This window comes from Neurospora tetraspora (assembly GCF_033439725.1).
Source record: "Neurospora tetraspora strain CBS 560.94 chromosome Unknown B0H65scaffold_4, whole genome shotgun sequence".
NCBI classification, from domain to species: Eukaryota; Fungi; Ascomycota; class Sordariomycetes; order Sordariales; family Sordariaceae; genus Neurospora; species Neurospora tetraspora.
The window spans coordinates 3,501,074-3,516,881 of NW_026944386.1; the positions used below are offsets into that span (position 1 = coordinate 3,501,074).

General features: G+C 43.3%; 4 protein-coding genes across 4 annotated transcripts; 1 reads left to right on the forward strand and 3 right to left on the reverse strand.

Annotated features, from left to right (window-relative positions):
• Positions 1-1,140: 1,140 nt before the first annotated feature.
• Positions 1,141-3,611, reverse strand: B0H65DRAFT_426779 (uncharacterized protein; the record flags this gene model as incomplete). Its single annotated transcript, XM_062824651.1, has 5 exons — positions 1,141-1,460; positions 1,528-1,702; positions 1,763-1,855; positions 1,910-1,973; positions 2,029-3,611. The coding sequence occupies 5 exons, from the start codon at positions 3,609-3,611 to the stop codon at positions 1,141-1,143; spliced, it is 2,235 nt and encodes a 744-aa protein (XP_062682012.1).
• A 2,201-nt stretch (positions 3,612-5,812) lies between these two features.
• Positions 5,813-6,939, reverse strand: B0H65DRAFT_509117 (Brix domain-containing protein; the record flags this gene model as incomplete). The annotated part of the gene is made up of 3 exons (XM_062828281.1): positions 5,813-6,423; positions 6,494-6,711; positions 6,797-6,939. 3 exons carry the CDS (start codon positions 6,937-6,939, stop codon positions 5,813-5,815), a joined length of 972 nt encoding a protein of 323 aa, XP_062682013.1.
• Positions 6,940-7,896: 957 nt separating this feature from the next.
• B0H65DRAFT_466538 (ras family-domain-containing protein) lies at positions 7,897-9,773 on the reverse strand. The gene is made up of 5 exons (XM_062826858.1): positions 9,335-9,773; positions 9,207-9,219; positions 8,707-9,096; positions 8,547-8,627; positions 7,897-8,478 (listed from the first exon to the last, which is right to left on the reverse strand). The coding sequence occupies exons 1-5, from the start codon at positions 9,353-9,355 to the stop codon at positions 8,339-8,341; spliced, it is 645 nt and encodes a 214-aa protein (XP_062682014.1). The 5' UTR covers positions 9,356-9,773; the 3' UTR covers positions 7,897-8,338.
• Positions 9,774-15,219: 5,446 nt separating this feature from the next.
• Positions 15,220-15,754, forward strand: B0H65DRAFT_466541 (uncharacterized protein). The gene has a single exon (XM_062826859.1). The coding sequence runs from the start codon at positions 15,320-15,322 to the stop codon at positions 15,593-15,595; it is 276 nt and encodes a 91-aa protein (XP_062682015.1). The 5' UTR covers positions 15,220-15,319; the 3' UTR covers positions 15,596-15,754.
• The last annotated feature ends 54 nt before the right edge of the window (positions 15,755-15,808 follow it).

Here is a 15,808-nt window from a genome sequence, read left to right on the forward strand (position 1 = left end):
TCTCAATCGGCATTGTCAAAGGGCGTTTTATTTTTTCTTTGAATTTCTCACTTGAGAGAAAAGATATGAGTAAAAACAAAAGCTCGCACCGGCGTCCCCCACCATCACTAAACAAACACCAACATTAACACATTGACAACCAAGAAAAACTTACCTTCTACTTCTCTCCATCGCCACAGCATCGGGCGGTGGTCCCCCCAATAAAGGCGTATGGTTATGGTTTCTAGCAGAATTATGCCGTGCTGCAGGCCCGCGGTGGTGGTGATGCTTGAAGGGGTAATCTGGTCGCATAAGGGGTGGTTGTTGACCTTAACGCGAAGATCGGCGACGATAATGGGGCAGCTGAAGATGAGCAAATTAGGCGGTTGTTGGTGAAATGTCGTCACTCTGTTTGGTATGCAAGTTAGAGATGTTGTTGTTCGGGGAAAGTGGAAATGTGAGGTTGAGGCTGCAAGGCGAAAACGAAAGGAACGAATCGTATGACCGCGATTCGTGGTGCACTGTGAACCGTCCACTGTCGTCCGCTGCAAAGGAGTGCCTGCTTAAAGTTTTGCCTGCCGGGAACTCAGACCGACTTGCTTAGCGCGGACACGCAGTCACGTGGATGGGTGTCCGCAGCGACTGCTGGATTGCAAAGGGGCCCCAACAAACCTCCAACCGTTGGCGGCGTGGCTTGGCCCAAATCCGCCACGGACACGAAGGAGGCCAAAGCGCATTTCAGACGCGGCCTGGCCGAACACACGCGTCGCTACCAAGCACTGGCGGGTGGCAATTCTCAGGGTTAGGGCTCAATGTAAAGGGTAAACTTTACCAATGAACCAAAGTCTTCTTTGAATGATATGTACCACGTTGCTACGTACTCTAATACGATCTATGTCCAATGCGATAAGGCCCAAATTTGTCTTGAGCGGAGGGTCTTACCTTCCCTAACCAGACTCGGTTTCATAGAACGAAGAGCAGGCCATAAATTCACCAACCCTCGAACACCAGATGATCGACCTTAGCACCCAAGTATCCTGATAGCAAGGCTCTAGGTAGATCGAAATATCAAGTATTGTAGCCTAAGCTATCACCGCAACAGCTTGCATTCGCTATCAGCAAAACTGCAGCTTGACCAGCTTTCAAGGCTTTGTCTATCCCTCACGTATCCTCAACCATCTCATCCCCCAATTTCTCCTCCTCCGGCACCATCCTATCAACCATCCAATCCTGAACGTCCTTGAAGTGCTCGTTCATCATGCGACCCAATCCGCTCACGTTGCTGCGAATGACCGAACCGAATCGGCGCTTCATAACCTTCCGACTCAAGTCGGCATCTGCCCAGCATGCATGGTCCGCCGACACGTAGACCCGGGAGTGATCCTTGTACCACGATGAAAGATCGGTGTCGACATCCGATTTGACGGGACGGAGGTTACCGTTGACAAAGTTGACGACTCCCGAGATTCGCGATTTCACGTCTGTAGGGTTTGAAGAACCAGATGTCAGTAATCATAGCCTCAAGGGATATGGGAGTGATGTACATACCTCTGTTGATGAGCAGGAGCTTGACCCCGAGGTAAGCATTGCCGACACCCATGAGGAAAATGTCATCCACATTGTCGTAGAGTTGGAGGTAGTTATCCCAGATGTAGCACATGAGCTCCTGGATCTGCGCTTGTTGCGTCCGCTCGTCCACCTTGGGGGCAAATGACTCCGTATCCTACATGTTGAGGTTAGCACCATCTTTTTCTACGTCTTGTCGGGGCATCGTTTTCTCTACCTCTGGGTGTGTGATGTATTGAGGGATATTGATATCGAAAACACCAATCTTCCTGTTGATAGCCCACTGGATGTACTGCGGGATACTATCCGTCTGTATTCTGTGTTAGCTTGTACTGGCGCAACGACCGGAAGATGCAAAGCTTACAATCCAGGAGTCGTGCGGCTGGAGACTATTGTCAAGGGGGTCTGGCTGGGCGTGCAATTCTGGTCTATGGCAACACACAATTAGCTCGGTCCAACACGGAGAACCCGGTTGTAACTTACGGATCATGGATGACTACAAGAAGCTTGCGAGCTTCACTTGCGTTCCTCGTAACCAGCACCTGATTCTCAAAGGACTTGAAGAGCACATCGCGCTGGATATACAGCGGGAACATGCCAAACTTCTCCGAAAGGTTGAAGCGCTGAGCTGAGCGGACAACATCATGTAACCTTTGGCCACCTTGGCTCTGCATCTCCTGAACATCTACGATGCCTGGTCGCATGCATTCCCAGTACGGTGCTTGGTACGCCTGCACCTTAGCCAGGACCCGGGCAGCCTCCTTGTTGATCTTGGGAACATCCATCTTCGGGGGCGGTTCACCCATGAGCGTACGGGCTACGGCCAAGGCTGACTTGGAGATGGCCTCAAGGTTATAGCCGCCTTCTAGACAGACCGCCACCTTTCCGTTGGCCAAGGACATGAGCATATGTGTCATGTGAGCGTAGCAAGCTGGCGATACAAAGCAAGCACCCAGCTCATCGCCGTCCGCAGCGTCGAACCCGGCGGAGATGATGACGAGGTCGGGATCGAACTCATGGGCAATCGGCATGACAATTTTCTGGAAAGCTGCCATGTACTCGCCGTCACCCATCCCTTGGTCATGCCAGCCAATGTTGACGTTCTTTCCCAAGCCCGCCCCTGCTCCGCAGTTCTCGATACTGCCATCTGGCGTCATCGGGTTATCGGGTTTTCCGGGGTAGAACGAGCCGTTCATGTAAACGTGTAGCGAGATGTAAAGAATATTCGGGTCGTCGTAGAACATGTTCTGGATGCCATTGCCATGGTGAACATCCCAATCCAAGATCAGTACCTTGCGGCAAATCTCGGGGAATTCGGTCTGGCAGATCTTGGCTGCTATTGGGACGTTGTTGAAGAGACAGAAGCCCATAGGAGCGTCGAACTCTGCATGGTGGCCCGGCGGACGGATAACCGCAAAAGCATTCTTGACATTACCGACAACCACGCTCTTGCAGGTCTCAATAGCACCTCCAGCCGAGATCAAGGCTGCCTCGAACGTCATACTCCCGACGTAAAGGGAGTCTCTACCTTGATCCATGACTGTAGAGAGACGCCGGAGCTCTGATGTCGGCTTTCGTGACAGATCTTCCACCCATCGGAAATGCTCAGGGTGGTGGACGATGCAGATCTCCTCCTTGGTCGCGTGTCGGGCCGGGATGCGCCACATGTACCTCCTCGGGTCGGTGCGGATGACCTTCTTGAGGTCCTCATCATTGCCAGTAAACACGAGACCTTCCCTCTTGAAGATCCTCATGATATGCTCGATACGAGACGGGTCTTCAGGGTGGTGGGGGTTCGGGCCAAAGTCGGCGTTGGCGTGAAGCTTCATACGATCGTCGTAACAGCATCCTGTCGGAAGGAGACCTCGTCGCTTTAGGCGAGCCGGATAGACAAACGGGTCTTTCTCGTCGGATAGCTTTTCGTCCTCCTCTTCTTTGACTGTGCCGGTCTGGTCATGACCATTCGGTTCTGTTTTGGTGAAGCCATTACTTGTTGGCGGAACGCCAGTTGTGGCAGGATAGTCATCTTGGCCGTCCATCACGACATCATTGTCGCTGTCGACCATCTTGAAATGGCCCGTCCAGACGGACGATTATGTGAAGGGTTAAAGTAATAATGCCGGTGTCAACTCTTGAAACCTGCGTGACCGTATTAGTAAAGTGCAAGGTGAATGACCGAACAAGCAAATGAAAGGCGTGCCAAGTTGTCCACTGGGACCTGGCAGCAAGGCAAAGGGTGGCGTGCTGCTTGAGAGGTAGAGGCATAGGTTGCTGCGGTAGAAACAACAAGCAACGAGCAGGGCGAGGGGAAGCGTGGCCGTCTTGGGCAGTAAACTCCTTGGACCGCTGAATGATAGACATTGAAAGACGCTATCGTCAACGGGGGTGAGGATGAGAGAAACAGCAGTCCCCCAACACAGTGATCGCTCACAATATCTGCCACCTGAAGCATATCATCCTGTACCTTCATGATGGGAGAAAGTATCAAGAATGAAAAGCAATGTGTGATGTGGGCTCCGAGTGTGTATAGGGATGAATCGTGCCGACTACCGGGAGTCTCAGGAGTGAAGCGGGCAGGCCAGACCCGGGCCGGACACTTGCGCCGCGAACCCTTCGGCGCCCCTCAACCACAACCCAAAAGAGCAAGAATGATATGAGACCATCTTGGCTCAAAGGTGAAGCTTTCCAATGGCTCCTTCTCTCAAGCGGCTTCCGCGCGGCCTGAGGACGCGCCGCCGTGACCAAGGCGGAAAGGAAGGAAGGGAAGGGGCAGCACCAAATCGGCGGCTAAGATGGGGATGGAACGATGGTGAGTATGTATGGCTTACCTAGCTTATGGAAGAATTGCCGGTGCATGCCTTTTTGAAAAGGAAGGAAGACAAGAAACAATAAGAAAGACGGAGTATGTGATCAAATCCAAGTTCGTGTGCGCAAAAGTTGCTGAAAAGAGAGGGCGGAATAATGCTGAAGGAGGGGATGCAGAGAGTAGGTATTCAAGTGCTGCTGCTGAGGCGTTTGGTTTGGGGGACGGATCGGGATGTGTTTGGTGTTTGGTTGTGATTGTGGTGTTGAGTCTAGATGAGAACGAGCGCTGAAATGGGCAATTGGCGGGCGGCCAGGCACTGCATGCCAGCTAGGCAGGCACGCAAGGACGCCCAACTGGTCGGAGCCTCCCGCTCTTTGCGCCACTGTTTTGGAGGGAACAGGTCCCCTGTAGCGAACTTCACCAAAACAAACCTGCAAGTGAAAGGAGCCTCATCAACGCTCTCATCCGATATCGATGAACCTGAGTCATGAAAATTATGGTCATTTGCCTTTGATGTGGACGAATCTGTGAACGATAGTTGTTCATTAACTCATTGACAGCGTTTGCCTTTCGCTTTGAGAACAACTTTCCTAGGCATCGGCCTTCAATCTTCATCCCTTGTCTTCAACAGCAACAAGAGTCTCGACTCTCGCCAACTCTCACGCATACACGACCCAAAGCCCCTTTGCCTCGCCTTTACTATACCACAGACACGACTAATCCGTTAGGAAATCTAGCACTTCTTATCATTTTGTAGAAGGCGGCCTTGGACTAACATGAAACATACACAATACTTTCTCTGCATGTCTACAATATGTGACAGTTTTTCACGATGTGACTGTATTCAAGGTAGAGTCCAATGTGGTAACCTCTCTGTCATCATCAGTCTTCCCCTATGATGTTCTGCTGTCTCTTCTACACATGCCCTCTCCTGACGCGAGGAGATGTCGATGCCACTGAGGAGAACCGGTGTAGATACCCCCGAGGTCTACAAGTGACGCATACCCAGCTCGAACCTTCGGACTCCGGTTGTGAACACTCAACTGCTGGAGGTGTCGAGAAAGTGCTTGTTCTTTTCCCGTTCCCTGATCATCTCGTTCAACAAGATCGATATCGGAACCAGAACGGGGCCCACCAGTCTTTGGCTTCATGTGATCGCTCTGAAGCCAGTTCTCTATAACCCGAATTCTCATCCACCAACCGATCACGCTCTTCTCTCTCTTCCCCGCCAAAAGGGGACAGCTCCTCCATCTCTCACATCCCCACGAACAATGTTGTACAATGCAAATCGATTTCCTTTCTTTTTCCCGAACCAGACCAAACCAGCCAGCCAGTAAAAGTACAAAAAACTCCTTCATTACCCCTAAACCTAAGGCGTGTGTTGATTTGATGTGTCGCAAGCAAACATGATGAAATAGTGTTGTCAAAAGCTCTCGCTCTCTCGCTCTGCCTCTCCTTCCTCTAAGCAAAGAGCTCCCGGGTATCCAAGACATCCTTCTCCTTCTTCGCCTGCGCCGTGAGGGTCTCGAGCTTGCCGAGCCTCTCCTTGACCTGCTCCGTCCTGGCGTTGTGCCTGCCGGCCTTGGCCTTGCGCAGCTCCGAGCGCACCTGGTTGGGCGAGATGAAGCGCTTGTTCTCGTAGATGATGGGGCCGCCGAACGCGCCCTCCTGTATGATGATGGGCGTTAGGACGAACCGGGGGCCGATCTCGACCAGGCTGACGTCTGTGTCCTTGAACAGCTCCGCGTTGGGCGCGCTCTTTCTCTTTTTCGATGATGACTTTTCCTCAGGAATGTCGTTTCCTTCGCTGTCCTTCTCGCCCTTGGCCTTCTCCACCTCCCGGACCTCGTAGTTGCGCACCCAGATCTTGCCGTCGGCGATGCTGAAGCTCATGACGTGGTCGACAAACGGTTTTGACTTGCGCGCGCCCTGGGGAATGCCAAACATTTGCAGGAACACCTCCTTGATGACGCGGTAGTGCGGCTCTTGCTCGAAGGCGAGGTCGAAGGAGAGGAGTGGCCTGGAGCCCTTGAGGCAGTTACCTGTGAAGTGAAGCTCTTCCATGGTGTGCACTGTGCTTTTGTTAGGACCAAATGATTCTTCTCTCAGAATGGATATCTCTCGGATATGGGCTGTGCTCACAGTTTTGGGCATGGAACTTGACTGTAGGGCCGTTGGGGACCTTGCTGAACCACATGTACAAATCCTTGCCCTTGCGCGCCTCGAAGAACATGACGTTGTTGCAGTTGTAAAGCTCGGCGAGCTCGTTCAGTTGGTAAAGCTTGGACTTGGAATCGAACTTGACGTCTTTGCGGCCGTGGGGGAGCATCGCTGCGAGATCGTTGAGGAGATGTCTGTGTCTGTAATCGGGGCGCAAAAGCAATTAGCATCTTGCAATTGACCCTTCCTTCTTCCATCTTGCAGGTATGTAGGGTCCATATGTACCTGTAGGTAACGCCTCTGGACGAGAGAATCAGAACTCTCTGCTTGTTCTTGCGGAAGCCGCCATTGGTGGTGTTGTTGTCGTTCTCCTCTGTGTCCTCGACCTTCTTGGCGCTCTTCGAGAGCGACTTGTAAACGGCGGCCATCTTTTTCTTTTTTTCTTGTCGTTCTTTGGGTATCAAAATCGGGCGAAGGACAAGGGTGACTGAAGTTGGTGGTTGTGGTGTTGAAGTGATGACAGAAAAGCAGAATGCGGATCGCAAAGGTGAATTCAATGCCCTATCCACGAACCGTCGCGGGCGAAGCGCAGCCAGGGCCGTTCTCAAAAAAAGTTCGCTGGCCAATCGCAGCCCCATTCTGATAAGCTTTCTTATCTTAGCGCCCCTGTCCTCCTGCGTGGAACAGATGAAAGGCTGAAGGCGGTCGGCGGTCTGGGTACCCGCATTTGTCTCACTGATGGACCTGGGGCTGGAATCCGGACCCCCAGATTCTGGGGATTCCATTGCCTGCACAGTCAAAGTTCCACGCGTTCTTCTTGTCCGCCCTGGGGGATGGGACTGGCCTGTTGTCCGCACTCAAACCCACCCGACCCCAACCGTCTCCGGTGACGTGAATGATGACGGTCATCATAAGATGTCTTGGATGTTGACTTTTTCCGCTGTTGCACCAAATGTCATAGCTGGACCCTACACGATTCCCGTTACGTACTCTCGAGGCGTGGGGATGTGGATGCAATACAGTAATTACCCCTGTTCGTGCAACTAATCCGGGCCAGCACTCGACTTGCACTTAGAGGGCACTTGCACTTAGAAGGCCACGCCAAGACCGCCTGGATGCCCTGGCATAGAAATTCTGGGGGCTTTTTAGGGCGCTAGCCTACCTGTGGGGCCCTGAAAGCCCCTACAAAAGGGTTCCAATAAGTGCAACTTCACCAATTTTGGCGGCCGTTCGACTTGTATTTAGCAGTTTAGCAGTTAGCCATACTAAATAATTGCGGACCGCCAGCTGGTTGCAGTTAGAGGGCAAGTTGCACGAAAGGGTGCTTGCACGAACAGGGGTAATTACTGTAGATGGACAAGTTGACAGCATGGAGCAATGCAAGGTTGAGTCAAGGGCTGTTTATCCCCCATAGTTCATTTCAACTAAATAATACCTTTCGTAACCCATGCGCAAGTGATGGCTTTGTTAACCACATTGAGGAAAATTCCAACGACCAGCACGGGGGGAAAAGGGAAGAAAGGGGTAGTAGTAGTAATAACAACAAAAAGGAAAGGCTGGAAGACGAGCATCCCTTCCCCCCTCCCCGAAAGCCCAAAAAATAGAGAGAAAAAGAAAAACAGACCATCCCATCGGCGACCGTGATGTAATAAGACTGGGCAAGGTCCGTCCGTACTTTTCCCCCGATGCTGCTCTTCATCCCTCATGAGCTTCATGTCAGACATATGTGACGCCGTTGTTGATTCGGCACCCTGTTGTACCCTGCTGCACCCTGCACCTCAACCCTTCATGGCCACTCGGTTCCCGGCCCGGAGAATCAAGCACCTCCTAACAGCAGCCAGACTTCGCCTGAGGGTCGTTCGCGGTCTGGCTGAGCGAGATGCTCTGGCCAGACAGGTTTTGGTGGCCCTCGGTGGACCCGCTGGGGCCGTTGTCGAAGTTCTTGGTCGACACGATCTTGTAGATTTCTGAACAAAGGATCGCATGTTAGCGGTAAGCTCGCGTCAAAGCAGCTGTGGGCTTGGAAAGACATTACCAGTCAAAATGTTTTGGAACGCAAGCTCGACGTTTGTGGCGTCGAGAGCCGAAGTCTCGATAAAGGATAGATGGTTTTCCTCTGCGGCTTTCTGTCAGTCATCCTGGCGATACGGCTTTCCCGAGCGACAATGTCGTCATTGCTGTGATGCGCAACGTACCGGCAAACTTCTTGGCGTCCTCTGTGGGCACGGCTCTCAGATGCCGCAAATCGCTCTTGTTACCCACGAGCATGATAACGATGTTCTGGTCGGCATGGTCGCGCAGTTCCTTCAGCCATCGGTTCACGTTCTCGAACGTCACGCCCTTGCTGATATCGTAGACGAGGAGGGCGCCGACAGCACCGCGGTAGTAGGCAGAGGTGATGGCGCGATAACGTTCCTGGCCAGCAGTATCCCAAATCTGTGCCTTGATTGTCTTGGAGTCGACCTGGATGGATCTGGTGGCAAACTCTACGCCGATGGTGGACTTGGAGTCGAGGTTGAACTCGTTACGGGTGAATCGACTGAGAAGGTTGGACTTTCCGACGCCCGAGTCTCCGATGAGGACCACTGGTAGCGGCATCTGCAGTCAGTAACTGTCTGCCGTCGCCGTCGCCGTCGCCGTCATGGCATCGTCGCGATTGCTTCAGAGCTTCTGGGGAGGGGTATGTTTGCGGTACCTTTGAAAAGAAACTGTGACAGTCAGCGGCTGGTTAGCGCAAGCTGGCGGAATAAAGGGGGCACAAGGAAGTTGAATCGAGGGATGATGCTAAGGCAGGCGAGGGCAAGAAAGAGGAGGCGGGCTTACATCGTACTCGTCGTTGGCCATGGTTGCGGTGTGTGATTACAGAGGTGCTGGAGGCAGAGGGTATGCTGGAAATCGGAGAGCTGGTGATGGGCTGAGGCAAGGTCTGGAAAGTGGTTGTCGCGTTGATAGTTGTACTGTAATGCACACAAAGTGTCAAAGGCAATGCGATGTAGTGTAGGTTCCGGTTTCGATGGTGTCCAGGAGAGACAGGGCAAGGAGGGCGGTGCGGCTCCCCTCGAGTGGGTCCGAGTTTTTAGTGTAGTAGCTAACAGAGTGCAGCCAGCAGCAGCCAGTGCTGCAGCGGAGGGAACGAATGAATGGAATGCGCCTGAACCACGGGCAGGGCGAGTAATATTGGAGGGTCAAAGAACTGCGACAGTAGCGTTAATGGTGCGGACAATGTGGGCCAACAACCAGGGGATTGCGGACAGCTTTGTCTATCCCAGGACAAATGACCGTCCGTATCTGTCAGATTCTAAGGTGGTATTCTGGCCAGATGTAGGCTAGATGCCAGAGTCCCAGCCACCTAATTTAACAGGTCTTGGCAAATATGGGATACCTCCAGACCCCCAGACCTTTTATAGAGAGAGCGCTCGAGTTAATTATATAGATTCAATTAATTATACTAGTAAATTTAATAATTAACAGTCTAATACGCGCCCTATTAATATAACGATTAGTATTACGAATTAGTAATAAATAATATGATAACAATATTCTTACGATATCCTTCTCAAAGCCTACCAAAACGAAAGAAAACGTCATTTACTTCAAAGACGGCGATAATTGGTCGCGATAGGAACATATACTTTAGTTGAAGTGTATCCTTAATATATTTAAAGATTAGCTTTAAGGAAAGACTAAGAAACTATCCGCCCCGAAATAGCTTTATCCTAATTATTACCTTATAACGAAGGAGGTTAGAACCTGTATTAATAATACTAAGGCGGAATTCGTACGTTTTGATAGCGGTATTAATTCTTAAATTATTATTTATTAAGATGGGATTAATTATAAAGAACTTATTAAATATTACGACCGAAACGAAATTATAATTAATACTTTTATTACCGAGGACGGCCTTATTAATAAATAATTCTATAAATTAGAAGTTAGCTTTTATCTTAATAATAAAAAGGTTTGGAAGGAATTCGTAGTTAATAATAAGGCCTTACGTACCTAAATAAAATTGTTAATTAATTACGGACTATGGGATGGAATTGTAAGGGAGGAACATAATATTAACGAATAGTATTGAAACTTTAAATAAATAACAAATTATAAAGCGGTCGACGATTAAATCAAAATAAGAAAAATATATTATAAGGCCGTCGCTATTTTTACGAAAGAATTTAAAAATTAGATTAATTAATTACAAACTTAATTTACCGCTATAAATAACGGTTAGAATAAAGGAATCAGGGAAATTCTCGTTGCTAATTTATAATATTTCAATTTTATTAATGCGGTTATAATCATTCGCCTAGGGTAATATAATAGCACTTAGAAATTCAATCAGGAAATAGCCGTTAATACCCTTAAGTATATAGAGGTCTATAAGGATTTTAAATAGTATAGTATCAATAGCGCTCGTTATGGGGTTACCGCTGGAAGAAGAAGAATTTATTATAATACTTTTAATACTAGCGAAATTAGTATTGAATATGATAGCTAGAAATATAATAACGAAAATTATAATATTAGAAATAAGAATATTCGTTATAATAGTAAAAATAAGAAATTAAAGGACTTTGGTATTAAAAAGAAAAAACTCCCATCGAATAAATTTAAAATTTAATTATATAAGAAGGGTAACGGTATAGTATATAAAATATATAAAAGAAATTATTATTCTTTTAAAGATTATTAATACGTTAATCCAAACGCGAGGCCTTAATACTTTAGGTTATACCCCTCTATTAAATGTATTATTAAAACCAACCTCGCGAGAGATTTAAAGCTCGTTAAAGAAATAGTTAAATTTTCTAAGAAGGAAGAGAAAATCGAAAAGGAAGAATTAGTGTAGTTATTAAATCGGGCTTATAAAGTAACTTTTTAAATAGCGGAGTATTTAAAATTAGAAATAAAATTTACCCTCTTAAGAGTTTAGTAATATTCAATTCAAATAGTTCGCTTTACGTATTTAATAAAATTATTCGTTTCTTTTACTTTCGTTATATTAATCCGGATAATTCTTTATAAGCTAATAATGTTTAAATAGAAATTAAAGAGTTTAGAGAGGTTAATACTGTTATTAAGAGTAAGAATAGTCCTTTAAAACTACGGTTAAAGGAAGTCACCTTCTACTTTAATTTTATTATTAATTTTATTTGTTATTTTTAATTGCGAAGGTAAGGTTTTTATTAGGATTATCGACTATTAAATAATTATCTAAGGAAGGCTAACGGCTTATTCTTTTATTATTTAAATATTATTTATAATTAAATAATTATTGAAACTATCCCCTTTTCATTTATTAGAGCCTCGTTCGTAGCGCGCTATTATTAAATTAATTTATATATATAACGACTTTCGAAATAACTAGCGGAAACATAGTATTAATAGTTTAGCTATTTAGGTCCTTAAATATTCGACTATTTATAAAACGTTAATGGAGTACGGTTATATAGTATACCTTTAATTAAATACGATACGTATAATATAGTAAAAATAAAATAATAAGTTAGCTGCGTTTCGAGAAACCGAAGCTACGGCCTAAGGGAAAGATTCGCCGTCGATTTCTTCGATTTTAAATTAAAATTTAAAGGATTATACTACCTCCTTCTAATTATTTATCGATAGTAAAGAATAATTTAGCACTACTATTTATCGAATTGAGAAATTATTATAATAATTAATACTATAATTAGCTATATTTAAATATTTAAATACTAATATAATATTAATATTGAAACTATCGAATATAATAATAAATTTATAAGCAATAAGATTAAGGATAGATTCGTCCAGTATAATACAATTCTTAAATTTTTTATTCCTAATATTTAAATATAAAATAGAAGGGCAGAATATTTAAAGGGTATAATTAAAGAGAAATACTGTATGATATTATTAAATTCGAAAATATTAGAAAATTTATAATTAAAAATTATTTATACGGCTATTTATTTTATTAATCGTTCCCCTCGTTATTAATATAATTAGAAATCCCCCTTCGAACGATTCTATACCTATATTACGAACTAATATAGTTAATAAAAATTACGTAAACTAGATTTAAATTACTTTCGAATTTATAGGTATAAAGTATTGATTATAATAAACGCCGTTTAGAAGAAGGAGTAAAGATTTTAAAAATATGATTTAAAGGCCTAGATTAGGTATTTTATTGGCTATTTAACAACTGTTATTTATTATATATAGAATCTCTATATAAATTGGATCGTTTAGATTAGGGAGATAATATTTAATAAAAATATTATTTATTATTTAAATATTAAAAAGTTTAAAAACGACTTTAAAATTACTAGTGAAGAGCTTACCGATTTACTTAATAGGATACACGAGCCCACTAACCAACCTTTAGGGGTATCTGAACTATCTTATATCGAAGGCTATACGCTACTAAATAACGTTAATAATAGTAATATTAAACCTCTCCCGTTAAGTCTCCTTGATCAAAATTAAGAGGATTATTAAAAGAATTAAGAAGTTTTCTAAAATAAGAATAATTGATTATAGGAAGTACTAATTTAATAATCTACTAATAATAAAATATTTATTGAATATATTTTAAATTTATACCCGTCGTTTCTATTTACCCCGCTAGCTGTACTTTATACCAACTATTCTATTGATCGAATCATTAACTAGTACGTTCGTTATCAAGAATTATAGGAAGCCGCTTTTAACGTTAGTAAATTAGCTTAACTAGTAATTAAAATAAATAAAAAAATAACTATTAAGGTAGAAGTCAAACAGTTAATTATGAAATACGATCGTTTTAATAGGGTATACTGACGTAATTTCCCCTTAATAATTAAAAAATATTACGATTTAAATAACTATATACTTGGCTAATAATTTAAGGAAATAGAAGAAATTTACTTTAAGAATTATAAAAATATAAAGACGTAAATCGAGGTGAACGAGGATATCCCCTATTCTAAACGCAAATAAATATTCGATTATATATAGGTTTATACTTATAACTTTAATAAGAATAGGATATTCAATAAGGTAAAAGCGAGGTTCGTTATAAAAGGTAATTAATAGAAAAAGATAAGAATTAATACGTACGCGTCTACCCTTACGGGTCGATTATTTCATACTATTATCGCTTTCGTTATTCGCTTTAACGTTAAATTTATTTAATATAATATAATTAACGCTATCGTAAATACTTACTTTAATAAGGAGATTTATATATATCTACTATTAGGGTATTAAATACCCAGGAAAGTTCTCAAACTCATTAAGGCCTTATATAATTTCCGACGAACTTCCTTACTATAGTAATAAAAAATTAAACGGGGTATTTAAATCGATAGGATTTAAAACAATTCTTAAAGACCTATATATTATAAAAAAAATTAATATTCTTATACTATATTATATCGATAATATTATTTTTACGTTCGGTAAAAGTAAAATAGAAGAGGTTAAGAAATATACGATAGAATTATAGTTATAATATTATTTGATAGGAGGAAATAAATTCTAATAGTGTTTAGGTATTAAAATTATATATAATCGAAATTTTAATTTTTTTTTGGTTGTTTTAAAAAGTATGTATTAATAAAATTATTAAACTATTCAAATTTAATTACCGCCTAACCTTAGTACTTATAAGGTATAAAGAATTAGGTCTTTATAAGGGTACTACTAATTATATAGAGATATGAATATACTAAATTAATATAAGTCCTTTATTATACGTAATAATTAATATTCAATTAAATTTTACGTTTTCGTCAAATAAATTAGCTAAATATAATTATAATCCTAATTTTACTTATTTAGCGGCGAATAAAAAAGTTATATAGTATTTAAAAATAATAAAGATATATGCATTCTATTTTAGCGGGAATAATAAATTCGAAATTACTTCTAACGCCTCGTTTATTAATAATAAAAGTAATTATAAGAGCTCCTAAGGATTTATAATTAAACTATATAGTAGTTTAATTTATTAGAGAGTAATTAAATAAATTGTAATTATTATATTAACGATAGAAATAGAGCTATATATAATCGAAAAGGTAATTAAGGAAACCTTCTTTATAAACTGATTAATATTGGTATTAGGGGTGAACTTATTAGAAAATCCTATTCCTACTCTAGGTTATAATAATTAATAAACTATTAAAGTATTTATAAAGGAGATGCCTACCTTCAGTATAAAGATGGGGTATATAAATATTTATAAATATTGGTTAAGGGGAGAGATTTTCGAGAAAAAGACTCTTAATATCGAATATTTAGAAATAAAGTTAATACTAATAGATAGATTAATAAAGGCACTAGGTATTTTGGAGTATAGGAGATTTAGGGAATTATTAGGGATAGTTAAGGTATTACCGCGGGAAGATAGCGGAGGAGGAGATAATCCGCTACTGGGAGAGGTAGATTTCGATGATCTAGATAAAATACTGGGATTGGAGATATGAAACGACGAGAGCAATATATAAATAATTTTACTTTTGACCTCAAAGAGGTAAAAGAGGTCTATAAGTAAGGGGGTATATCAAATTTTAAGGTAGTATTCTGGCTAGATATAGGCTAGATGCTAGAGTCCTAGCCACCTGATTTAATAGGTCTTGGCAAATATAGGATACCCCCAGACCCCCAGACCTTCTGTAGAGAGAGCGCTCGAGTTAGTTATACAGATTCAATCAATCACACCAGTAAATCTGACAGTATCTGGCCAGTAAGGTGAATGGTGTCACGGGCACCGAAAGCTCATTCAGGTACCAAGCGCCATTATTATCTACCCTTTACCTTCCTCCAGGCAATCAGACAAAGATGACGCTCGCCGAAGGGACGATGCTCCTATGGATCACTTTCGGGTTTCTTCCTGTTGTTACTCCCTCTTCCCACTTCCACTCCCTCATATGCGCTCTTCCCACTATGACAGTGCCCCCTGAGACTTCCACTTGCGCCCGGTTACTATCGAATTTTTATTTCAATCCAATGACAGTTACCTTCTTCATCAACCACAATCGCAGATGGCCCGACCGTAACGGGTTTGTACACAGCTTACTTTCACGTGCACAGACGCCCATGCTTGTTGCCTGGTGAACCAGGCACTACTCGATGTGAGTTAGGTATACAAGTACTTAGCATCAAGAACCTCAGTGCAGTCAGTTGGTCACGAGCGGATACGGAATGCACATGAGCTGAACGCTACAAACATATTATACATTTTAACAGGCAGGCAAAGTTGCTGTCTTTATTCCTCTATCCAATGCTTTTTTTATTCCTTCCTTGCCAATTCGCAAGCATCTACAATAT